The 27813-nt window shown below is 39.2% G+C and overlaps 1 protein-coding gene across 2 annotated transcripts; it reads left to right on the top strand.

The window, feature by feature from the left end:
• Window positions 1-1879: 1879 nt before the first annotated feature.
• LOC149823435 (Ankyrin repeat family protein) lies at window positions 1880-24296 on the top strand. 2 transcript variants are annotated; one of them, XM_090018834.1, is made up of 4 exons: window positions 1881-2666; window positions 3380-3789; window positions 21868-22314; window positions 24004-24296. In XM_090018834.1, the coding sequence occupies exons 1-4, from the start codon at window positions 2330-2332 to the stop codon at window positions 24127-24129; spliced, it is 1320 nt and encodes a 439-aa protein (XP_089874960.1). In that variant the 5' UTR covers window positions 1881-2329; the 3' UTR covers window positions 24130-24296. The 2 variants fall into 2 exon arrangements, with proteins under 2 accessions (XP_089874959.1, XP_089874960.1); XM_090018833.1 differs by lacking the exon at window positions 24004-24296 and having other exon boundaries at window positions 1880-2666; window positions 21868-22782.
• The last annotated feature ends 3517 nt before the right edge of the window (window positions 24297-27813 follow it).

Raw genomic sequence — 27813 nt, forward strand, 5'->3', positions numbered from 1 at the left:
CTAGATCCCTGACATCTTTGTGAAATGAATCCGTAGGTTGGATCCAAATGGATCCAATTGCGGATGCTTGCATAGTTTTATTTATTTTATAGTAAATTTTTTTCTTTTATATATATATATATATATATATATATATATATATATATAATCTTAGAAGTATATATATATATAGTTCCATTGTGGATCTTGGATCCTAAGCACATATTCTAGGCCCAAATTTAGAAAAATACCCATTATTTTAAGATAAATTGAATGTAAAAATTGAGGTTATTATACATTTGATCAAGCTTTATTCCTTTATATAAAGGAACTTGGACTTGTGCTCAATTTCTGCTCATTTACATGTCAAAATGGGTCAAGAGACAGCTCGTGCAGCCCAATCTGATTTTGTGATTATGTGTCGGTAGAATTTGTAGAAAAATAACAGAAGAACCCACAAAAGCTCTGCTCACTTGGTAGAGGCGACATGTGAACATCACTAGGTCGAAGAGACATCATAAGTTTGAATCAGGGTGAATCTCTTGCAGCAAGGTTGAAGCTGGGTGTACCAACAGAGAGCTCTGAGTGGTTAGTGGAGCTGTCAGAAAACGTCTCCTTGTGATGGGACGTTGCAGGTTCAAAACCCAGTGGTACGATTGAATAATAACTGGTGGAGGTCAGACTGGGTGTAGGTTTTATCAATTAGAGACTAGCCAATGTATAGCTTTCCTGAACCAAAAAAAAAATAGAAGAACTACAACTATGTTGCATGGATTTTTTAAGGTTTACTCTAAAATTTAAGAGCTCACCAGAGCTCTGCTCGCTTGGTAGGAGAAACATGTACTAGTAGATGACACATCATAAGTTTGAAACAGTGTATCTCTTGCTGCAAGGTTGAAACTGGGTGTACTTCTAGACGGGTCAGGGGACCTCAGCCAATGTATAGATTTCAAATAATGGGTTTGGAACAGAAAAAATAGAACTAAAACTATATTGTATGGGTTTTTTAACTTTTTTTTTTTTAAATTAAAAAAAAAGGAATGTATCTCCTGTGGCAAGGTCAAAGCGTGGTGTACTTTTTGATGGGCCTAGGAGACTTTAAGGGTTTTATCAATTAGAGATTAGCCAATGTATAGTTTTGAAAGAATGGATTTGGAACAAAGAAATAGAATAACTATAACTACAATATATAGAACTTTGAAGGTTTTCTTTTATCTTTAAAAAAATGTACCCAATAATAGATTCTTACAACAACAACTACAACTACAACTACGCCTTCATCCCAAAACAATTGGGGTCGGCGATATGAACCAATAATAGATTCTTAAAATAAAAAAAATGATCTGTTCGTATAGTTGGCGACCCAACCCAAAAGCAGCTTGTTTAGCTTAAGCAAGTCGAGCCCAAACATAGGGTGTTTGGCTCGGGAGGGTTCATATATATATATATATATATATATATATATATATATATATATATATATATATATATATATATATATATATATATAAAAGATGAATGAAAATTATATACATAAAATATAAACTATTAAATGTGATATATAAAAATATATAAATTTTAAGTATAATATAATCATGAATAAATAATATGAAATATTTTTACACGAGCCAGCTCGACTCGTTCTGGGACCAGCCGAGCTTCAGATCAGCTTGGCTAAAAAGTGAACACGAGCCCAATCCACTGGTAAACTAGCCAAGCCGGGTTCGGCTAGTTTACCAGACCTGATTTTGGAAAAGAATACCCAAAAAAAGATCTCTTGAAACAAAGAAAGGGTACTCCAGAGAGTCTAGACCGCCCAACTTGCGTGTAGGGACAGACTGTCATTCTTCCTTTTGACGGGCCAACAAAAACCTTATATTTGCACTAAAAAAGAGCGAGTTTGGGGGAGACAATGTCCAAAACGTATCCCGTTTCCCCCACTAAATAGAAGAAGAGCCAAGTCATTGGGTTCATCTCATCAACCCATCATCTGCCCCCTCCATGGAAACCCATGAACGCAATCATCCCATCCCTCACATAACCAAAGTTCTGCACCTCAAAACCTCCAAGCCCATCCTCTGGGATGCTTCCCTGTATAGGAAAAGAGCTTAGGATTCACCTTTTCATGATAAATGATCATTGGTCATTCACCATGCGAATGAAAAGGGAGGAATCCCATTAAAAGCAGTGGTGAGAAGAACCAACGTGGGGGAGGCGGCTATGGCATCCCTGGTGTCTCAAAACATTGACGGGTTGACGTCCGAATTGGAGGAATAGGGAGCACCCTCAAAAGGATTCGGCCGTTTCCTGATATTGGTGCTCTGTTTCCTTCCTGTTTCTTGGTGGGAACATGGAGGCTCCCAAGAGGCAGCAGAGCTTCCGCAGGAAGAAGATGACCAAGCAGCTGACGGGGAAGCGTGACGACACGCCGCTGCATTCGGCAGCGAGGGCGGGCGACGTCGAAACCGTGAGGCAGATTCTTGGCGATTGTGGCGATCGTGCCTCTCTGGATGATGTCCTCTGTAGGCGGAACCAGGCGGGGGAGACCGCCTTCTTTGTCGCTGTTGAATACGGTTATGTCGATCTGGTGAAGGAGTTTTTGGGGTTTGTGGATGTTGAGTGTGCTGGGATCATAGCTAAGAATGGGTATGATGCCTTTCATATTGCTGCGAAGCAGGGAGATATTGGTGAGTGATTTTTGAGCGATTGGTAGATTGCTGATTTGATGAAAATGCAATTATTAAGGGCAATTGATTGTATTAATTGCTTCCCCATTTCTTAGTTTTTGTTTTTGTGTTGTAGTTTATGTAATATGGTTGTGTTTATTGATGATTACCTTTTCTTTTCTTCTTCTAGCGGATATTCTTTTTCCTTTTCATGTAAGGTAGTTTTATCATATATATATATATATATGTGTGTGTGTGTGTGTGTGTGTGTGTGTGTGTGTATGTCTTTTCTATTGTATTTTAGTATAGGTAGGTTCATCCAAGTGGGTTTTCATGATAAAATTCTGTGTATATTTGTAATTATGTTTGAATATAAGATTACTCACTACATAATTAATGGTCTTTTTAACATATATTGCAAGAGGGTATGTTTTACAAATTGTTAGTGGATCAAATCATCTGCCTAGTTACCGTATTCGTTCTCTAATTTTGATTTTTGTGACCGTTCTTTCTATAGTTCACGATATTGCTCTGTGTTTGGTGATGTGAGCGCCTCTTTCTTCTAGTGGACTTGTAGTTTAAGTATGAAAATTCGTGTTTTCTCTGCTGCATTTTATTAAGTAATCTATTCCTCTTGATAGATGGCATTGCTAAAATTTACAAATACTTAGTAGTCATCATCTTTAACCATCAAACTTTTAGCTCTGTGTGATGTTGAGACTGCTATGATGCAGACGTTGTCAAGGAGCTTTTAGAAGCCCTGCCTGAACTGGCAAAGACTGTTGATTTTTCAAATACTACTGCATTACACACCGCCGCAAACCAAGGGCACATAGAGATTGTAAATCTGTTATTAGAAACAGATGCAGATCTTCTGAAGATTGCAAAAAGCAATGGTAAAACTGCCCTGCATTCTGTCGCTAGAAATGGTCACTTGGAAGTTGTCACAGCACTATTAAGAAAGGATTCTGAGATTGTCATGAGGACTGATAACAAGGGACAGACAGCACTTCACATGGCCGTAAAGGGACAAACACTTGATGTGGTGGAGGAATTACTCATGTTTGGAGCTCCCCTGGTTAATGCAGTAGATAAAAAGGGAAACACGGCATTGCATATTGCAACCCGAAAGGGCCGTGCTGAGGTGCAGTTCTGAAAACTTTTCATACTGGATTCTTTAATTTTGTTAGAGATATCTTAGTTATTGAATTTGCAATCATGTTGGTCTTAGACAGTTTTCTATGTTTTGTTTTCAATGTCATCTATCTTGCACTGTGAAATATAGACTCCAAGCATATTTATTACGGCGACATGATTCCTTACATACAATTTTTTGGAAATCAAAATGCTGTGAATGCAATGCATCATTTTTTGTATTTTAAGCACAGTTGCTACTACACATTCTCTATGGATCCTTGTATAGCAGTTATTGATATATCAAATGTCTGAGGACAAGAATCAGCACAAGATTCTTGTCTTGAATTATGAGGGTTATCTGCAAGATATGCTTGTCATGATGAGATTATTTCATAAAGTTGTTGTCATTTTTTATTTCAAATTGGGGAGCTCTGGTTTATAAGCACAAGATGCAATATTTTGCATGTGCCTTTGTAGCTTCATGGCAAAGTATGCACCTATTTAGATCTGAAATTGCTCTCTAGGAACTAAACTTGCATGTTTCTGTTCAATCCTAGTATTGTGTCTTCAAATATCTCTTGAAATGTAATATCCTGCTTTTCTGTTTGTGCATCATGGTGACACAGAGTAAAAAGAACTTATTAGGGATGCTGTACCTCACCATGAATAGAGGCACTGGTAGAAGTCACTATTATAATTGACAATTCCTCCAGTTTTATGAAATGTCATGTGAGATGGCATTAGGAGAGAATTGAGTTACCATTTGTGATGAACAAGGAGATGCCTGGCAGAATTTTCTTAATTGTAGGGTGTTTGGTAAAATGGTTTCTGAAGGCATTAAATCAAATTGTAAGTTAAGTTTAGTATAATTAACAATATTAAACTGCATACATCCTATTTTGCACATCCGTCTTTTCTCTTTATTTATAGTGACCTGCAATTGAGATTATGAGGAATGAAATTTTATTTCTTTTCTGAATCACCTCAGCTAGCACATGCTGAATAATTTCTTGCCTTTATTTTTTCGCCATACCAAATGTACTGGTTTGGACTGCCAAATTCTAGAACACCTAACAATTGAAATTGTGAAGATTGGGTCCTTAAGTTCTATATACCTGACTATTGCATAAGTGCTATTAAGCTACTCGGAGTAATAACCATGATGCAGCGAGGGGATCGGCTTCAATGCACTTGGTTGCGGAAGACGAGGCATGACCCTCACGGTCGTGCGATGTGCAGAAAAAGAAGAATGTCCATCGAATACGGTGGCACTTGCTTTTATTTCAATATGAATCTCAATCGAACAATAGGACGATCATAAACGAATTAAAGACGAACAATAGAAAATGAATAAAAGCCAAAAGAAAACTGCTGACAGAAAAAAAAGGCTGCTGCAATATTCCAGATTCTCTGTTTCACGCAACCCTAGAAGAGGGTTTTTAAAGACTACTAGTGGACCCAGGTCTAGGGTCCGGTTCTGGACCCTGAGACGTCTTCACTCTGCAAATGGATCTGGGACAATCCGGGCCTTCCCTTGCCTGGTGTAGGTGCGCAGCAGGATCACGTCCCTGCATCGGGTCACCTTACCTGCGATCGGATCCAGCTCCTGGGTCCGATTGTCCATCCCCTGTGGGTCGGGTTCCCTGGCCGTGCCTGAGTCACGTGGTACAGGCCCGATCTGGTCCTGTTCTGCATCATTGTGTCATGGTTGGGAAGAAGTCGGCTCTGACGACTTGTTGTCTCTGCAGTAAGCATATAGATCAGACACATTGAAGATAGGCGAGATGTGTCAATCTTCAGGCAGTTCAAGGAGGTAGGCATTTGGACTTAATCGTCGGAGGATCTTGAAGGGGCCATATTTCTTAGGACTCAATTTACCATAAGTACCCATTGGGTAATGCTCTAGACGCAGGTAAACCCATACTAACTTACCAACTTTAAATTGAACTCACGACAACCCTGGTCTACGAAAGCTTTGTAGGCTTCGTAGCTTTCAACAAGTTTGACTCAGACTTGTCTGTGGATATCACGCATGTACTCAATGGCATCAAATGCATCTGGGGCTGGGTCCGGAAGACTAGACACAGGTGCTAGATCTACGACATGGGTTGGTGACCGCCCATAAACTACTTGAAAAGGAGACTTGCCCATAGACCGGTTGATGAAACTGTTATATGCGAACTCGGCTTGCGGCAAGACTAGGTCCCATGTTTTGACATTCTCCCCAACTAGACTTCTTAACAAGTTCCCTAGGGTGTGGTTCACGACTTCGGTTTGGCCATCGGTTTGTGGGTGGTATGCACTGCTGAACTGGAGCTTGGTTTTCAATAAAGCCCATAACGATTTCCAAAAATGGATCATAAAGCGCGTCACGATCTGAGGTGATCGTGTGGGGCAGTCCATGAAAGCGGGCCACGTCCTTGAAGTAGTACGAGGCTACTAACGAAGCGTCGGTGGTTCGCTTACACGGGACAAAGATAACCATCTTGGAAAATCGGTCGACCACAACTAAGATGGAATCAAAACGACGCGAGGTTCTGGGAACACCGACAATAAAATCCATGGACACATGTTCCAAGGCCGCTCAGGGATGGGCAACAGAGTATATAAACCACTATTTTGACGTCGACCCTTGGACACTTGACATACTCGACAACTTTGAACAAACTTGACATCTTTGCATATTTTGGGCCAAAAGTATCGTTCATCTAACAGTGCGAACGTCTTATCATATCCAAAATGCTCAGATAGTCCCCCTTCATGTAACTCGGAAATCAACTGAAGTCTAAGAGAGAAAGCAAACACACATAACTTATTACCTCGAAAAAAGGTAACCGTTATGTATACTAAATCGTGGGTCGACTGTGCTATCAGAGGAGAGGCACCCTTCCCAGACCTGCTGGAAATCAGGGTCCGTCGGGTACAACTCTTTGCATTGCTCGAACCCAATGACCTGCACTGACATAGTCATCAAAATGCTATTCTTCCTGCTAAGTGCGTCAGCTACCTTGTTCAGAGTACCTGATTGATGGCGAATAGTGAAAGTGTACTCTTGCAAGAAACTGACCCACTTGGCATGACGAGCACTCAACTTCTTTTGACTATTCAAGTTCTTCAACGCCTCATGATCCGTGTACAAGACAAACTCCTTATAAATAAGATAATGCCTCCAATGACGAAGAGTTTGTACCACGGCACAAAACTCAACATCATAAGTAGAGTACTGGTACCGGCTTGAGGCAACTTTTCACTAAAGAAATCAATGGGTCTGCGGTTCTGACTCAAGACTGCACCAATTCCCACTTTAGAGGCATCACACTCAACCTCAAAGATTGCGCTAAAATTAGGAAGGGCTAGGACAGGGGCACTAGTCATTTTCTCTTTGATGAGTGTGAAGGCCTTTCCTGCAGCAGACGTCCAATGGAAACTAGTACCCTTTAGGCACTATGTGATAGGGGCCATGAGGGTGCTGAAGTTTCTCACAAAACGACGGTAGAAAGTGGCTAACCCGTGAAAACTACAGATCTCTCCTATAGTCTTTGGTGTAGGCCATTCCACAATCGCACGGACTTTGGCAGGATCCACCTTAACTCCATCAGACGATACAATAAAGCCCAAAAAAATAACACTTGACGTCATAAACTCACACTTTTTGGCATTAACATACAACTTTTCCCTCCTTAAAATCTCTAAGACCTGACGTAGATGATTCAAGTGATCAGACAAAGATGAGCTATAAATCAAAATGTCATCAAAATAGACGACGACAAACTTCCCTATACAAGGACGCAATACTTGGGTCATCATGTTCATGAAAGTACTCGGGGCATTTGATAACCCAAATGGCATGACTAACCACTCATGCAATCCATCACGTGTCTTGAATGATGTTTTCCATTCACCCCCCTCCCGGATACGGATTTGGTGGTACCCACTTTTTAAATCAATTTTGGAGAAAATAGAGGCACCAACCAACATATCAAACATATAATCCAAATGAGGAATGTGAAAACGGTACTTGACAGTGATACAATTGATCGCTTGACTATCAACATACATGCGCATGGACCCATCTTTCTTCGGGGTGAGCAGGGCGGGTACTGCGTAAGGACTCACACTCACGAATAAACACCTTTTGCAGTAACTCCTGAACCTGCCTCAACAACTCGGCATGCTCGGATGGGTTCATGCGATATGCGGGGAGGTTAGAGAGACTCGATCCCTAGACAAAATCAATAGCGTGCTGCACCACCCTCATCGAAGGTAGACCATTAGGAAGGTCGTCTGGCATAATGTCGCAAAACTCCTCAACAAGAGGAGTGATGTCCGCGGGAACGGGCAATGACGTACTCATCAACGGCTTAGCCACCAGGGCATAGCAATAACCACTCTCCCGACATTGGCTCGAGAAAGACCGGTAAGATAGGCCTGCGAGCCTGGGAACTCGTTCAAGCTTATCCACAGTGGGAAAATTGGTTTCCTTGATAGGGAGAAGGACTATTTTATGACCCTTAAAAATAAAGGAGTATGTGTTCCTACGGTCATCGTGAATGGTCTTGCGATCAAACTGTTAGGGACGACCCAAAAGAATGTGACACACACTCATAGGGGCTATATCACACCACACCTCATCGTGGTAATGCTCCCCCATGGAGAACCGAACTAAACGCTGGGTCATGGGAACCTCGTTTCCTTTCTTGAACCATGCCATCTTGTATGGTTGGGATAATTTCTCTATTTTCAGGTTCAAGGTGGACACGACACTCTCGGACACCATATTCTCACACGCACCAGTGTCGATAATAACATCGCACGCATGACCCTCACAGTTGCACCGAGTTCTAAAAATGTTGTTCCGCAACCATTTTGCAGGGGTCGACTCTCGGGGTGCGGTCAAAACATGACGGATGGACAATAAATTTTCGACGTTGTCGTCGAACTCTACGACTTCCCTCTCATCCTCTTCCTCAACCAATGATTCACCCTCACTCTCACTATCGGATGCTGACTCAATAATACCCTCGACGAGATGGGAGTTCTTATTCACGGTGGGTCACTTGGACGCGACATGTCCTAACTTCTGACACCTAAAACAACAGATGGTAAACTCACTAGGTTTGGCTTTGGATCTGGTATTGTATGCGGGTCCGGACTGGTCGGGTTTGCTAGGGTCTATTCTAGGGGTGGCTTTTGAGTCTTCCTTCTTAGGGAGCTCGCTCCCCTAGTTGGGAAACTCGACTTGGGTCGACTGGACTAGTCACTACGGGAGGTCCTATATTCCTACCTCCTTTTCAATTTTTCCTCCACATTCATGGCATAATTGCTTGCCTGATCCAAGGACTCGACTGTGACACAACTGAAATCATTAGAAATAGCAGGACGGAGACCAAAAATATACCTCGTGACTTGCTGGCGGGCGGTCTCCTCGATCTGCACTTACAGGGATAGATGATGGAACTCAGCAGTGTACTACGCCATAGTACGGGTGCCTTGATGCAGGGACAGGTACTCCTTGTAGACTCTCTCAGCGTGATCTGACAGCACAAACTTGGACTGCATCTCCTCCCGTGTCTGTATGTGCTCTAGTTCCTGCCGCTCTCTCGACCTTTGTCGCTCAACCCACTATGTCTGCGCTAGGCCTCTCAGCCGAGTGGACACTAGAGAGACACGACGATGCTCAATGACAGTGTGGTAGTCGAATAAGAACTGTACGGCATAGGACCAGTCGAAGAACTGCTCCGCGTCAAATCGTCCTGCGAACTCCGGAAGATCTAACTTCACCCCGTATGTGGAGGGGTGCTCTCTGTTGACGGGTCTCCACCATTCCTGCGTGGTACTCGTTCCAGAAAGCATTATCATCCATCACGATCTCATCTCTTTCTCCACAATATTGCTCGCCTGGTAATTGATGCTGACAAACTCCCACGACGTGTGGTCGGTGCTCAGATCGCGCAGGTCCTTGCTGAATATGTATAACTGCTGCTGGAATCGGCCTCAGTCTGCCCCTCCCCCCCCCCCCCCGTGAATGGGAACCATCTGTGGCCGGCGTTGAGGCACCAGTACGACAGGAGGTCCAACTAAAGGTGGAAGGGCTGGTCGGGTCTTGGGTTCTAGGTGGGTAGGAACATGATAATATGGGTTTGGATTATGGGTTGGGTTTGGGTGGAGGTAGTGGGTCGGGTATAGTGCGTGGTTTTGGATCGGGGACAGGTTAACGGGTTGGGTCTGGTACGGGTATTGGGTTTGGTTGGTGTAGTATTGGGATGACTCACCCGATTGGATTTGGATCGGGTCAAGTCCGAAACTATTCATCGGACCCAAAATGGGGTAGGTGGGATCATTGATCGAGTTGTGGTGTGAGAAGGCCTGGTTTGAACTCGATCCTTGATCCACAACAAGATGAGTCTGGTTTTGACCCGGCTCAAATTCAAACTGGAGCTCCGTCCGGGTCCAATATGGGTTTGGGTCAGCATTGGATCCATTTTTGGGATCAAAAGTAGTGGGTTGGGTCTGATTCGGGGTGAACCGCGAACCAAACCCAATTGGGTAGGTCGGGTATAGGGGTTCGAGACTCGGACCCGCTCCCGGGGGCCCAAAGGATGGTCCCCGAGACCCGGGTCCGGGCCCTACTTGTCTCGGATCCTGGTCGGACCCTTTCGGGTTCGGTCCGATCCACAGGGGATCACCCCCCTTTGCTCGCTGGTGGGCTGCGACCGAGCCCCCACACATGGGCGCTGGGAGGGTCAATAGGCCAGCCCCGTCCCGGGCTGACGCTGGCGCGCCTGCAGTCAGGCCCTGCGTCACGCTCGGGCTGACGTTGGCGCGCCTGCAGCCAGGCCCTGTGTCACGCTCGGGCCCTGCAGGCCATGTCTGGCCTGCAGCCCCTGGGCCGTGGGTCAGTGCTAAGCCTGCGCACCCAGGCCGGTGTTGGGAGGTCCTTCAATGGGCCCCTGGGTCGGCTGGAGGGCTCCGACTACCCGAGTGGCAGTCATGCCAGGGTTTAGAAACGACACCCCTTGTTGGAGCGTCTCGCGCCTGACATTCCTGCGCAGATCCTCCCTGATGCCCTCCGATTGCACGGCAGGCTGACGGTTCAGTTGGGCTGGGTTGATCACTGCAGTATTGACGAGACCGACAACACCGTCGCCCACTCCCGTACCCATTTTTTGTGTTGACGTCGTGTGCGGCTCCACTAGCGACTCTAGGGCGACGAGCCGACCTTCAATCCCATCCAGTCGTTTTAATATCCCTGCCACTTATTTGTACATGCGCAACATATTTTCTTGCATTTTGGTCATCATACGCATCATTGGATCTTCGTTACCGGTTTCCTCCCGCTCTTTTTCACTTGCAGGATCGTTCCTCGCCTCTTGAGCCATGCCGCTGACGAAGGAGGAAGGCTGGTGCTCTGATACCACTTTGATGCTGCGAGGGGATCGGCTTCAATGCACTTGGTTGCGGAAGACGAGGGCACGACTCTCACGATCGTGCGATGTGCAGAAAAAGAAGAATGTCCACCGAATACGGTGGCACTTGCTTTTATTTCAATATGAATCTCGATCGAACAATAGGACAAACATAAACGAATTAAAGACGAACAATAGAAAAAGAATAAAAGCCAAAAGAAAACTGCTGACAGAAAAAAAAGAAGGCTGCTGCAATATTCCAGATTCTTTGTTTCACACAACCCTAGAAGAGGGTTTTTAAAGACTGCTAGTGGACCCGGGTCTCGGGTCCGGTTCTGGACCCTGAGACGTCTTCACTCTGCAGATGGATCTGGGACGATCCGGGCCTTTCCTTATCTGGAGTAGGTGTGCAGGGTCACGTCCCTGCATCAGGTCACCTTACCTGCGATCGGATCCAGCTCCTGGGTCCGATCGTCCATCCCCTGTGGGTCGGGTTCCCTGGCCGTGCCTGGGTCATGCGGTACAGGCCCGATCTGGTCCTGCTCTGCATCAAACCAGCATGGCTAATTTAATAAAGCATCAAAAGATATCCCATCCTCTACTTGATGCTTCATGCACATTTGCTTCCTCGTGGCATCACTGTGGGTTGGCTTTATGCATCAAAAGCTACATTTTCCAAAAGAACTCTTGTAACTCTTTTTCAAACTCTACATGAAACTTTATGCTAGGTGTTTCCATTTTGACATTGAGGGAAATACTAATCGCATGAAGCACACTCTAGTCTTAGGTATATAGATATATTTTATTAATCCTGTGTTTTCGATTCTCGGGCTGTTCAACCTTTTGGTTCAATCATTGAAGCATAGAACATAAAACTTATTTGTAGCAGGACATAATGTTATTGTCAAAGTTTTGATGTCTTAATCAAAATTAATTTTATATCTAAAATATGTCATGCTTATTTGTGGATTTTGATTGGTTCGTCTTGCTTTCCAGAGAATTTTTGTAGGACTAAGTTTACCAAGTATGGCTATTATTGACTGTTTTACTGGTATGTGATAATGCATGGTGCTTAGAGACAATTATCTAGAAAATGTTGTTGAACTGAAAATTAGTTAAAGAAAATGTTGGCATACTATCTCAAGAAAATCTTAGTATTTTCTAGGAGTTCAGCTTAGTGAAATACTTTTTGTCCTCCGGAATGGATTCTAATAATTGCAATTAATCAAGTCTGGATATTTATGTATCAAAATGATTGCTTGCATACAAACTTTGTAGGTAAACCACTAGGGCATTGGAAGGCACCAAGTGTTGGTTTCAAGCGAAAAATATCTGTGACCAGTTGTAATACTTACACATGTAATTCATCTGTTTGTTCACTTCCCATGACACAAGTAAACAATATATGAGGTTTAAATAATTCAAATATGTTTCTTGGTAGCAATTCAATAAATGTAAATAAATTGCATCCAATAGGATTCCAATGGTTTAGAAGATCTCTGTCCTATCCATTAGACAATGGATGCTCTCTCTCTCTCTCTAGCATTGTTGTAATAAAAGTAGTTTAAAAGGCATTGAATAATCATAGTCTTGGACTCTTGTTAAAACATCTCTTTCTTAATGTTAAGATTTTATACAAATGGTATATGAGAGAGAGAGAGTTGCACATAATTAAGATTCATTAAGCTACTTAATTAGCTAATTTATGATATAGCTTTCTTCTCAAATGATTTTTTTTCTGAAATATGCATGATATAAACATGAGCCTGTATACACACAGGGACACAACTCTTTGGTGCAGATGTTTGTACCATATCAACAAGGAGAATCTCACTACTCATGCATTTCTCCTCCTTAACTTCAACCATTTAAATGTCTTGTATTATATTGGAGAATTTCCTACATTATTTGTTCTTTGTTTTTAAAGAATATTCCTTATCATTATGATTATCCAAAACAGGCTCCCTAATGAAGTGATCCAAATCAAGTATTGTTTTCTTAAAATTTAGAAGCAAAGCTATGGTATTTGTTTTATTTAAATGTGTATTAAGATAAGTCAAATTTGATGTAACTTTTTTTGGATTTCCTGAAAAAAAAGACTTTGATTTTTATAATAAAATGCTTAAAATTTGAAGAAAGAAATCAACTCTTGCTTGTTTCTTCCTTAATTAGTATAAACATTAGATGGACTCTCTCTCTCTCTCTCAACCTTAAATTCCTAAGTTGTATCCTTAAAATCAGGATAAACAATAGCTCTGTGCTCTCTTGCTTTTCGCAATCCTAAAATAACACAAACTAATATAAGGGACCACTAGAATATTTTGAAAATTATTAGAGAACAAAATGTTTGAAGTGAAATTTAACACCTCTCATTCTCTCATATATACACACTGCACCTGATGATCTGCACCAGCATGATGTGACATATGACACTGTTGAACGTTTCATATCTGTCATCCAAATTACACTTAGAGTGACTTCAATATGGAAAGGGTATCAGAAATATTAAAATAACGCCCTTTAGAAATTAAAAGACAAAGTTGAAAAGCTCGGTAAATGACAATGATGCATGAATTTGAGGGTATGCATTATCAACTTTTTGATTGCTATAAGGAATATTATTCATTGTGGACCATGGGCCATGCTTTGCTGTTCCTTATGCAATTTTAATACCTACTTTTCCCTTCAATGCCATTGACCAGCTTTACATCAATATCTAGGCATTACCCTTAAAATCAGAATAAACAATAGCTCTCTCTCTCTCTCTCTCTCGTTTTCTACAATCCTGAAATAACACAAACTGAATATAAGGGATAAGCAAAATATTTTGAAAATTATTAAGGGAAAAATATTTGAAAAAGTGAAATCTAGCAGCTCTTTCTCTCATATACACTCAACACCTGATGACCTGCACCAGCATAATGTGACATAGGACACTGTTGAACGTTTCATATCTGTCATCCAAATTACACTTGGAGTGACTTCAACATGGAAAGGGTAGCAGAGATATTAAAATAATACCTTTTAGGAATTAAAGAACAAAAGTTGAGAAGCTTGATAAATGGCAATGATGCATGATATTGAGGGCATGCATTATCAATAAGGAATATTATTCATTGTGGACCATGTAAGGAAACAAGAGCCTTTCAATTAAGCACAATATGTCCACCGAAGATTCAAGTCAACAAGCACAAGCGTTCACTAAGGACACACTACCAAAAACCACACAAGGGGTATCCACAAGAAGACTAAAAAATAAATAATTTATTTATTTATCACAAAATGCAAGAAGCATTGTTACAAAGACGAAGGGGATAACCCTTATTTATATGCAAAAGAGGTGAGGGAAGGAGGACTCAATAGAGTTGTTGGAGCTAGTCCAACAACTATTTGCTCCAACGACTCCAAAACTAGTCAACTAAATATTGACTAGTTGAACTTTTAGTTTAAAATGAACTAGATAAATAAAAAAGAAAAAACTAAAGAAAGAAAAAATCAATATATATATATATACATAAAATATATATACATATATATATATGTATATATAATTTAACACTCCCCCTCAAACTTATGGTACGATAACCAAAAGTTTGTCTAAAAGGAAGTGATATCTATGAGCAACGCGAGGTTTGGTGAAGAAATCTGCTAACTGATATTCTGATGTAACATAAGGCAAATTAATAGTCCCATGAAGATACTCCTCTCGAACTAGTGACAATCCATTTTAATATATTTAGTACGCTCATGAAAAGTACGATTGATGCAATGTAAATCGCACTCTTGTTGTCATGCGTGAGGCGTCGGTCGCTTGAGCTCCCATATCAGCCAACAATCTTCTGAGTCATACTACCTCTATCGTTGTTGTTGCCATGGCCGGGTATTCAGCTTCAGTTGACGAAAGTGTGACCTTCAATTGCTTCTTACATCGTCACGAGATCAGAGAGTCACCTAAAAAAACATAAAAAATCGTGGTTGAGTGTCTGTTATTGGGATCACATCCCCAGTCAGCATCAATATAAACAATTAAATCTAATGAAGATGAAGCAAAATTTAAAAGGCCTCAAGAAAGATTTTTTAAGATATATAATAATATGCAAGACTGTTCCCATGTGAACAGAAGTGAGAGTATGCTGAAATTGACCAGTTGTGTGTACAACATGTGCTATATCAGGTCTAGTAATTGAAAGTTAAGGTCTAGTAATTGAATGTTAAGAGAGTGCTCCAATAAGTTGTTTGTAAGGAGTAGGATCCTTAGGAGATTCAATCTTAGGGGTATCAACTCTCTTATCATTTGTGATTCTAGACCTAGAGACAATGTCAAAGGCAAATTTAGATTGAGATAATAAGTATCTTCTAAGAGAATAAGCAACTTTAATTCCTAAAAAATATTTTAATAAACCCAAATCAGTCATTTCAAAATGTTTTTTGAGAAGTTTTTAATATTTTTAACTCCCTGTTTATCTCTTCTTGTGATGATCATATCATCCACATAGAGAAAGAGAATAATAGTATCTGCACTAGAAACCTTAACAAACAAGGCAGTGTCAGTCAAATAAGTTCTAAAACCAATATCAAGCATAAGTTGACTAAACCTGTCATATCAAGCCTTTGGTGCTTGCTTAAGACCATAGAGAGCTTTGTCCAGACGAAGAACTTTACCATTATGGATGTTTATACCAGGTGGTGCCCCCGTATAAACCTCTTCAATTAAAGTTTCATTAAGAAAAGCATTTTTGACATCCATTTAGAATATAAGCCATTTTTTTAACAGCGGCTAAGGCTACTAGGTCCTAGCAATGGTCATTCTAGCAACTAGAACAAAGGTTTCTTCGTAATCTATGCCATATTTTTTAAAATATCCCTTGACAACTAATTTAGCTTTATATCTTTCAAGAGTTCCTTCTCTCTTAGTTTTAATTTTATATGCTCACCTACAGTTTATAGGTTTCTTTCATTGTGAGACATCATGAATGGTCTAAGTACTAGCTTTTTCTAAAGTTTCTAACTTTATCCTTATGGCTTCTATCTACTCAGGATGTTCTTTAGCTTGAGCATAGGTTGAAGGTTCTACGTATGAATAGATTAATGCAACGGATGCCTTATATTTTGGAGAAAATGAATCATAAGACACAAATTTCTCAGGTGTTTTAGAAATCCTAGATGACGTTCTAGTTTGTACTTCAGTCTGTTCAGAATATTTTTCCAGTGCACGGGTGTTTGGAATCCCTACGCCTAGAATACTATTAATAGTTCTTGTCGCTATGGGATTGCTCTTCATTAATCATATCATCATGACCATTATCAAGGTCACATATATCAAGACCATTGTCAAGGTCACATTCATAATCACAATTATCATAATTTGAAATTAAATCAAATAAAGCGGAATACTCAGTTACTTTGTTATCCTTTTCAAAATCAAATGAACTTTCCTTTTCTAAGAAGGAAATATTTCTTGAAACATATAAGTTTTTTATTTTTAAGGTCAAAGCACCTATAGCCTTTTTTGTTATTTGCATAACCTAAAAAGTCACAAGAAATGGCACAAGGAGAAAGATTATCATTCTTATTAGTAAAACCAAAGCATTTGCACCAAAAAACTCTTAGTCTAGAATAATCATAAACTAATTTAAAGAGTTTCAATTGGTGTTATATTTTGTAAAGAAGAAGATGACATTTTGTTAATGAGATATATAACAGTTAAAGCTACTTCAGCCCAAAATCCTTTTGGTACTTGGTTTGCTATTAGTAAAGTTCTGGTTGTTTCTATAATGTGTTCATGTTTTCGTTCGACCAAATCATTTTATTGTGTTGTGTGAGAACAAGTCTTTGATGTGTAATGCCCTATGTAGTCAAAAGCGCCAACTAGGCGCCTAGTCGGGCTAGTCGATAAGAGACCTAGGGATCGGACAAATTCTTAGATTTTTAAAGAAAAAGGCTCTTTTTTCCAACCAGGCACCGACTAGTGCCTATTCGGTACCTAATTTTCCTTAACGCCTAAGTGCGACGGCAAGAACATCTTTTCTTTTAAAACCTTAAAATATGAGGGGGGGGGGAGGAGGGTTTTATTCCCCTTTTTCTGTTAGTGCCATGCTCTCTCAATCTCTCTTCTCTCTCGCCCTCTGCTCCCTCGATCTCTCCTCTCTCGCCTTTTGCTCTCTCGATCTCTCCTCTCTCGCCACCGCAGGCTCGTCCGACCTCTATCGTCATTGTCATGTGCACTGCCATCCCCCAACTCTTCTTCTTCTTCCTCACATCGTTCCTCCGCTTCTCTTCTTCTTCTTTTCTTTTCTTTTCTTCTTTTTCTCTCTATCTTTTCTCTCTCCCCGACTCTTCTTCTTCACAACCTTCCTCTGCCTCTCTTCTTTTTTATTTTTTTTCTTCTTCTTCTGTCCCTATTCCCTCTTCCTCTGCCTCTTCTTCTTTTGATATGCTTTTGTGTGTGACAATACTCGCGCCATTCTCCAATCTCGACAACACATAGTTGGATTTAGATGGCTCTAGTACTCTTAATCACAAGTAATTGAAGGGCTTTGAAATAGTTGTGTGTCCATCCACTAATTAATAATGACCATATATTTTTCAATAGGTGAATGACCCTTCTGTTAATGACTAGTTGCAATGTTTTTCATAACATCAGAGTTTGATTCATATCTCATCAACACTTGATTTGCTTGCTAAATCACATAAGCATATAAGATCCTTTTGATAGCCTTCAAGAGGGAATTGACATTTTCCTTGTATTTTCTGCTTCAGATGCATGATCAGGCCAACATAATGTTCTTAGCAAGGCAGGTATAACAGATTGCAAGCCTTTAAGCACACCCAGTGTACTTCATCAGAAACTTAGTTCTCAAGATGGAGATTTGTACGAGGACTTAGGATATCACAGGGTAGTAGAAATTCTTCAGTATCTTACCTCTAATCGGCCTGACATTGTCTATTTGGTCAATCAGGTATCTCAGTTCATGCATGAACCACATATTGGACATATGGAGGCTGTTAAACGCATTCTTTGATATTTGAAGGAAACTGTTGGAGATGGTCTTCTGTACAGAAAGAGTATGCATGACCATCACATGCATGAACTTCTTACTTACACAGATGCAAATTGGGCAGGAGATCCAGATGAGCGTAGATCAGTCTCAGGATACTGTGTTTTCATTGGCCTAAATCTTGTCTCCTGGAGCAGTAGGAAACAAAAGGCCATAGTCAGGTCGAGCACAGAAGCTGAATATAGATTAATGGCAACTGCTACAGCCGAAGTAACATAGATCAGACACCTGTTGGCAGAAAGGAAAATCGATTTCTAAAAGCATTCTCTTGTGTAACAATCAAAGTGCTATCAACATGTCATTCAATCCTATCTACCACAATCGTGCCACGTATATTGAAATTGATCAACATTTTGTAAGACAGAAGGTCGAAGAGAAGAAAATTGAACCAGAATACGTTCGGACTGCTGATCAAGTTGCTGACTTGTTTACAAAAGGACTTATCAAGGACAAATTTTGGATGTTAAAAGGCAACTTGTTCATGGTTCAAAACCATGTACAACTTGAGGGAGGGTGAAAAGATGGCACGACTGAGCCTGGATCTCAGGATCCGGATCCAATCTATTTTAGTTTTATTTAAACACATGCTCATTAATGGCATGTTGTAATTTCCACACTTTACGTAATACCCTAATTACACTGTACGTGTATATAGTTAATGAAGAAAAACTGCAGACCCTAATTTGGGTTTTCTGCAGCCACCAACGCCTCTCTCCCTCTCTACTCTTCTTCCTCTTGTGATTGACGGTGGAATACCATTTCCTAACACATAGAAGTCTCCTGAACAAAACAATAACTGATGGTAAATTTTCTTGTTGCGACTGCTGTGTAGGGGGTCACTGTAGCCGATTTGGTAAACCCACTCTTATATAAATCACTGTGAAAACAAAAAAAGACATGGCATTAATGACATTTAAAGACAACCACAATACAACAAAATTCGGATTCAGAGACCTAAATACCCATGTTTGCAAAATGCAATTATTTTATACATGGTAGTATGATACTGACGGAGATATGTTAAAATATGCTCAACAATTATTTGACTTTATAACAGTTTTACATGCCCTGTTTTACATTGTTTCATGTTTATAACTTTATACTTTATATGATAACTTGCATGAGTTGGTATGACATTCAGATAAAATTTTACTATTGGGGGTCATATGAAAAGAAACAACAGAATAAAAAAGCCAAGGAGTTTTACCGAGATCGAAGAAGGATGAAACTGCGGCTCCAGTCGAGGTTCCATTTGAAGAAGATGCCTCTTTAAGGTGTTGGAGAATTTTAATTAGGCGAGACATGAATACGGGTGTATCATGAGATTTTATGTCATTTGACTCTTGTGGAGAGCCAATCGATGCTACCTTATTTTCTTTCCTTCTCCTAAACTTTGGACATTGAGGTTTAATGTGTCCGGATTCATGACAATTATATCAAATAACTTTTTTCTTGTCATACTCGTTGCCTTGTTTCCGATAAAGCTTGTTATCGTACTCATTTGCTTGTTTTCAATGAAGTAGTTTGCAAGGGCGCATGTAGTTTCTCAGTCTAGAGATTGCTAGAACGAAATTGTCTTCATTCTTCGAAGTGTGCGCTTTTAGCCTATTCTCTTCCATACTTAACTATTCAATAATGTCAACAATAGAGGAAATTTTACTTCTATGGAGGAGAGCCGATTTGGTACTTTCAAACTCCGGTCTCAAACCATTTATGAATTGATAAAAGTGTTCTGCATCAAGTTGTTTTTTGTGGAGCTCTATATCTTCGAGACAATGCCATTTAGGCTCAAGAAGAGACAACTTTTTCCAAAGTTCGGACAACTCATTATAGTATTCTCTAATACTTTTGTCTTTTTGAGTCAGTGTCCGAACTTTGTTTTGCAAATTACACACATGTGCAATGTCCTTAAGGGAATACATATTCTTAAGGTATTTGCATGCTCAAATTTCACGAGACTAGAGCATTTCTTAATATCTACACTATTGATTAACCAAGACATGGTCTTGACATGCCTCATTCTTCACTTTTTCAACTTGTACTCATAAGTGGTTAAGGCCTTATCCTTCTCACCGTACGTAAGAGGCACTTCTTTTTCGTTCTCTACCTTTGTGAGAATTAGTTTGGCTTTTGGATTGGAGCCATCCACTAGTTTCCACAATCCCTTTTCCCAAATATGGTGCTTCATGATTGAAGACCACATTACAAAATTAGTATCATTAAGTCATGGTTATTATGGTGACTTTTTCACTGTCATTCATTTTTACAAGGGGTGAGAGAGAGATAAATAGAAAGTGAGAAAAAAGATGAGATGAGAAAAGAAAATAGGAGAATTATCACAAGCACTACACTGCGAATTTTGAATGGAGTCACACGAGCCAACGAACCATGCTTATCTCAAAATGCACAATCCTACGAACACTTGAACCACCAAAGAACAAGAGATTTTTTCTTGTTCTCACAAGCATGGAAAATGAGGCAAACAATCTTCAAAAATTCAAATGAAACCTTGCTCTAATACCATGTAAGGAAACAAGAGTCTTTCAATCATGCACAATATGTCCACCGAAGATTCAAGTGAAACCCACACAAGGGGTATCCACAAGAAGACTAAAAAATAAATAATTTATTCATTTATCACAAAATGCAAGAAGCATTGTTACAAAGGAGAGGGAGATAACCCCTATTTGTATACAAAAGAGGAGAGGGAAGGAAAACTCAATAGAGTTGTTGGAGTCATTCCAACGGCTCTATTTGTAGCCGTTGGAGACTAGCTCCAACAGTTCCAAAACTAGTAAACTAAATGTTGACTAGTTGGATTTCTAGTTCAAAATAAATTAGATAAATAAAAAGGGAAAAGCTAAAGAAAGAAAAAAAAATATATATATATATATATAATTTAACAGGACCATGCTTTGTTGTTCCTTGTGCAATTTTGACACCTACTTTTCCCTTCAATGCCATTGATCAGTTTTACATTTTACATCAATATCTAGGCATTATTACATTGGCCAACTAGTTGTACATGAGGAAAAGATTTAACCATTTCATATGTGTTTATTAAATATTGCATGATGGTGAAGTGACTTCTGCTACAAAATATGTGATGTTGCATTTGTACACAGAAACAAGTTGTGTGCAAATACCGACATTGAAATTTGGGTGCACTTTTGAATTATAATAATCCATTTGCTTTTGTTTTGAAGTTTCAGGCCTTTTTTTCTTCCAATTTTATTGGGCAGCGAAAACTTTTTTTCTTCCATTTGCTATTGTTCACACACACACACACACACACACAGAGAGAGAGAGAGAGAGAGAGAGAGAGAGAGAGAGAGAGAGAGAGAGAGAGAGAGAGAGAGAGAGAGTAAATGCCAAATACAGCAGTAGCGTTTCTTAAATTGTCCATGAATAAATCATTTGCTTCAAGATCAAGTATAACTAAACAGAGAGAATAAATGTATCGGATTTTAGACCAAAGGTTCTAACAGATATTGCTTGACAATGCATCACGGTGTATGCAAGAACCCTGAAACAAATACGGCTTTAGCATTTCTTAAGTTGTCCATGAATAAATCATTTGTTTCAAGATCAAGTGTAACTAAACTCTTGCTGTCCTTTCAGACGGTGAAGAAGCTGCTTGAATTCAATGACATGGATACCAAAATCGTGAATAGGTCAGGTGAAACTGCTCTTGACACTGCAGAAAAGAGCAATCAGGCTGAAATTGCATCCATACTCCGGCAAGCTGGTGTGGAGTATGCAAGAAGCTTCGGTCCACCCAATGCTGCAAGAGAACTGAAACAATCTGTCAGTGACATAAAGCATGAGGTCCACTCACAGATTGAGCAAGAGTTTCAGACACGAAAAGGGGTCCAACAGATTGCAAGTGGAGTCAAGAAACTGAATGCGGACGGGTTAAATAATGCCATAAATTCCACTACAGTGGTCGCTGTTCTCATTGCTACTGTGGCTTTTGCTGCCATTTTCACTTTGCCTGGTCAGTATGTAGGTGATCCATCTGAAATGACTTCACAACTCTCCCTTGGAGCAGCCTTCATTTCTCCTCAGGTCCTTTTTCAAATCTTCTTGATCTTTGATTCTAGTGCATTGTTCATTTCTCTGGCGGTGGTTGTGGTTCAGACATCAGTGGTAGTTATAGAAAACAAGGCCAAGAAACAGTTGATGGCTGTGATTAACAAGCTTATGTGGTTGGCATGTGTGCTGATTTCGGTTGCTTTTATATGTTTATCATTCATAGTGGTAGGGGGGAATTCAATATGGTTGGCAATCATTGTAGCGATCATAGGAGCGCTCGTAATGATGACGACGCTGGGCATACTTGGTTTCTTGGTGATCAGACATCGCATGGAGGTCAAAAGTAGGTCTCTTAGGAGGTCGTCCATGAGTTTGTCCAAATCCTGGTCAATGTCACCTGTATCTAATTCAGAGTATGTGCCCACTGATCATAAGACAATATATGCACTGTGACCAAACATGCCTCTTTTTGATCTCTAATACCATTTTGCAATTCCCTGCTCTAAGGCTTGAATGCATCACCATGGGATGCTGCCAGCTGATCTTACATGCAATCCATATTTACTTCTGCTTGTGAAATGGAAATGTCATTGTATTGCAACGATAACAGGGACATTTATGAAGTATGAAATCAAGCATGATTACTGTATACATATGAACTGGGTTGAAGTATTTGGCAATGAGAGCACCAAAATTTGCTAGGATTCCTCCCTAAATTATTTAGGTTGCAACTTGATTAATTGTCATTCTTATTGGAAAATGGTAATATCATTTGCATTAATAGTTATTCTTTTTTTTATATTAAGGATATGATAGGTATTGCCTGAAACGCAATTGAAATTTTGCACTTCCAACGCTTTTATAGTGAAAATTTCACTTGACCGCATCATGAATTCCAGTTACTTCCACAAGGCTGATGCATTTTTGTTGTAATCTTAAATCTTAACCAGCATGCTACTACTACATTTTCTATTGCTGTTTTTTTTTTTTAATTAAACAGCCACTCATGCAAGACAGTTGAGAAAGGATTCAAGCCCCTTTTGCATGGTGGGACCATAATTACCAGGAAATAAATGGATACAAGAAGTGATGCGTCAAAAGGGAGCAGGAAAGTGAGTGTTAAGAAGTAACATGAAATGAGAGGTGGGATACGATTGTGAAGCGATTATGGAAGCACATAAGAAATGAAAAGGAAACACGTAAGAAACAATATGAAGTGAGAGTGAAAGCAAATAAGAAATTACATGAAAAAGAATAGAAAGCAATATAAAATCAACACGAAAGCTTGCTATAAAAAAATACTTTTAATATTGAAAAAGAAAGAAATGAAGTCAAAGAGAGTAGGAAGCCACAAGAAGTGAGAGCAAAATGCCAAGGGGCTATCAGTTTGGGAATTGAAGGGGGATACAGGCTTCGAATATTTTATAAGTGGGTTTATCAAAGCTTTCTCTCGTTCCTGTGAAGCGAGGAATTTTCCTTCCTCAATGACCTCAACCATCTTTTTACCAACTGGCCCTAGTACTATTTGTAAACTTAGTTTTATGGAACAAGCAATGTTATCAGTATCGGTGGGTGTCGGCCGATACACATCTATCGGCAGAAAATCGATTACACTTTACCCTTGAATTGGCTATTTTTTAATAAATATAAAAAATACTTAAAATTAATTTTTTAAATATTATTTTAACATTTTTAACACGTATTTTTTTCTGACTGATACAGAACAATTCACTTGAGTATCCGCATGGTGTGATCCAGCTGAATCGGTGGCCAAACGATTCAGGGGCGATACCTACACTGACAACATTGGGGACAAGATCTCTCGTGACCTTCTTTATACCTTTTTAGACCCATACCCTTTCACAAAGTAGTACAGATCACATCATCTGATCATCCTATATTCAATCCTAGCTGTCTGTACCAATGCTGTCAATATCGGTTTCGGACTTGAATTGATTTTCAAATCAATTCAAAGAATTGGTCCAATCGAGATGAATCGGTCATTGTTACTTATTTAATTTAAAAAATTAATTAAAAATTTGATGCCGTGGTTGTGCGGCTTTTGCTGCAATGCTGAAGAAATGAGGAGACTTTTCTGATATGATATGCAGGAGGGAAGCACTACATAGAGGTTTTACAATCCCTGGATGATTGGTGAAGGACGGTTGAGGTCGTGATTTGATCCCCAGACGCCTTGCATAGTTTCATGAGTGGTTTCACTTGTTATAAATCAAATAATAATACTTAGTAATCTAACCCAATGTTGTCAGTATCGTATATGCCTGAATCGTCCTACAAGTACGAATCGTACCCCAAGAAAATTGATACGATACTGACCTGAATCGGTTATTTTTTAATAAATGTAAAAAAATAGCTTAAAATTAAATTTTTTAGTATTATTTTAATGGCTTTAACACATGTCATGCTTTGATTGACAAATAATATTTTTTAATTATTTTTTGGCCAATTCAAAATGAATCACTTGAGAATCGGTATCGGTCAATTCAAAATTATTTTAATGGTTTTTTTTTTTTAAGATTTTTTTTAAAACACACCCAAACCATTAGTGATAATAAAAAATACACCCAAGTTTTGAATGTAGTTAAAAGTGCACCTGAACTTTTCCATAGTTAATTTAAAAAACATATAGTTTACTTCTGTGTTTAATGTGAAATGAAATTACCATTTTTCCCTAAAATGCAATTAAAAACTTCACAAAGGAAATTTGAAGGTAAAATAGTAATTTTGTCCTCAAAATTCAGCTTGCAGTTTGTGATAATCCAAGAGACACCCCTACCGTCTACTAATAGTTTACGTGTGTTTTTTAAAAATTCTCTTTTATAAATCACTTTTAAATTTCTTTAAATCTCTGTGGTTTAGTGAAAATCTCTCTTTCAAAATAAGGAAAGTGGAGACTGCTTCTGCTCCCTTAAGAGTGTGTGTATATCTAATACTCAGATATCTCTCTCTCTCTCTCTATATATATATATATATATAATATATATATATATATATATATATATATATAGAGAGAGAGAGAGAGAGAGATAGATAGATAGAGAGAGAGAGAGAGAGACTTCTCCTTTATGGTGCCTTTTTCTTACATATTTGGCATGCTAGTTAAATGATCAACACGTTTGAATTTATTTACTATTTCTTTGTAAATGTGCAAGCTGTTGTGGGAACATCAAAACCAATTGCTTGTTTCTTGTGCATAGACATCAATTTCAAGTAATTTCCAAAGGATGTGAAGTGAAGCACGACCCTCCCGTACGCTCGTGAGATGTAAAAATGACATGGATGATGGAATCTATGGGTGCTCCTATCTTGAGTTTGAGTACTCTACCTATGGGTTCACTTTGTATTTGGAAAATGTTATTTTTGATGTCCTGATTTTTCCTGCTTTTGGGATAACAAGAGTTAGTTTGCCAAGTTCACGAATCCAACATTGTCACCACAAGGAACTTGAACAATTTCTTGAACATCTTACTAGGGATGGACAACGCTCTAAATAGCCCACGGGTGGTCTGGGTCTGGGTCTAGTTTTTGGAAAAAGGCCCGACCAAAACTGAACTTAAAATCAATGGAAAATGATCGTATTGTAAGCTAAAAATGACTTGTTTTTTCTAAAAACCTCATACTTTGTGATATTCTTCTCATGTCCAAAACCATAAATAGTCAGCGTTGAGATGTTCCTTTTACCCTTCGCATGCATGAAATGATGAAATTCGTGTGATATATTGCTCTGCTCTTCGGGTGTTGCATACTCTCACTTAAAATGAGGTTTGCATGGTTTTTTTTTTAGAACTTCATGAAGTTTGCATAAAATTATATGTGAACTTCTTGTTAAACATGAACAAAATGAGAAAATTCACATATATTTCATGCGAACTTGAGGAAATCCATACAAATTTTATGCGGACTTCCTCAAGTCCACATAAAATATATGTGGACTTCCTCAATTATGCATAAAATATAAGACAACTTGAGGAAGTACGCATATATTTTATGCAAACTTCCTCAACTCCACTTATATTTTATGTGAACTTTCTCATTCTCTCCTATATTCGTTGTTTGCATGTTTATGAGAAACAATCTATCTTTCATATGATGTTTCTCCCTAACCACTCATCAGATCTTGGTGGCAGTGGAAAGCTAACATCCTAATATGTATCTTTCATTTTTTTTTTTTTGAATTTTCGGTGCAGGTGGTCAGAAAATAACATAGAACAAACGAAAAATGTGTAACCTTATAGGGTGCAAAGCATGTTTCTATTTCAGTTTTGGAACTCATAAACGAAGTCCCTAGAGCGGTTTTTTGTAATGCTCATTTTTTTTTCTTAAATTTATTTTATTTTATTTTTCAAAGGCAAACATAGTGGAAGACCTTTTTCAAAACACGGGTTTCAAACCAAGACCTCAATTATTTAAATATTTTGCACATAGTTGCAAAATCAACATTTTCTTTACATACCATTATGGCACCGACTATAGGCCAAAATTACTATATTCAAACATACCATTTTGGCACTGACCCTAAGCCAATCCTAACATACAATTTCAGCACTCGGTCAATACCCAAAACATCTCCCAAAAACAATCATAGGTTCAATTCTGCAAGAGTCGACTCTCAACACAGAGGAGTCAACACTTGTTCCGTAAGAGTTGACCCTCAACCTAGAGGAGTCAACTTCTATTATGCAAGAGTTGACCCTCAACATAGAAGAGTCAAGTCTTGTTCTTCAAAAGTCGACCCTCGAGGCCAACTTGAACAAAACATCAATTATTGAATGTTGGAGTCAACTCCTCACAACACTACAATAGGTTTTCCACCTCCGGAACATTGAAAACACAATATTCTAAGCACGTCAAACATCCAAAATTCTTTCCCAACATTGCTAGGGGTGTCTTGAATCGACCCAATACAATTTCCTAAGACCTTTATACGATCTCTGATGGATTTAAATATCATTCAACCAAATCAACATAGTCGCATGTTACTATATATAGGACATTTAAAATCAACTCCAAACATACTAAAAAACCAAACATGCTAGCACTCAAAAATCTAAGCAAGAACTCATTCGAAATATGCCATATTCTCAAAGATCAAAATCATCTAAACATAGTTTAACATGCTAAAATTTCAACTATATAGGAATTCATCTTTTTTCATAGTCATGCTAGAATCAAGCAATAAATCATTGTTTTCTATACCATACACACTTTCCTACATTCATGTTGCATACTAGCAAGCAAAACATGGGAGTATTGGACCATACCTCTTAATCGCACAAAAATAATGAACAATCTACTTCAATCCAAGGACCACTAGGTTATTGCTCAAGCATTATCCAAACAACACCTCAAATCTACCAAAAATGCCAAATCATCATCTCATACTACTACACCGTTTGATACACCTCCTAAATGAAAAGGAGAAGAAGTGAAGACAGAGAGAGTAGCGTGCAGGTGAGGATAAAAGAGAGAGAAGACGTAGTTGGGGGGATCAGATGAAAATAAATAGAGAAG

The sequence above is a fragment of the Nuphar pumila genome, chromosome 10 (assembly GCF_984573655.1).
Source record: "Nuphar pumila chromosome 10, dmNupPumi1.hap1.1, whole genome shotgun sequence".
NCBI lineage: Eukaryota > Viridiplantae > Streptophyta > Magnoliopsida > Nymphaeales > Nymphaeaceae > Nuphar > Nuphar pumila.

Excerpts from the sequence above, each read along its gene's own strand:
- LOC149823435 (XM_090018833.1), top strand. The coding sequence starts at position 2,330 with ATGGAGGCTCCCAAGAGGCAGCAGAGCTTCCGCAGGAAGAAGATGACC. Across the intron at positions 2,667-3,379 it reads TGCGAAGCAGGGAGATATTG|ACGTTGTCAAGGAGCTTTTA; the intron begins GTGAGTGATTTT and ends GCTATGATGCAG. Across the intron at positions 3,790-21,867 it reads CCCGAAAGGGCCGTGCTGAG|ACGGTGAAGAAGCTGCTTGA; the intron begins GTGCAGTTCTGA and ends CTGTCCTTTCAG.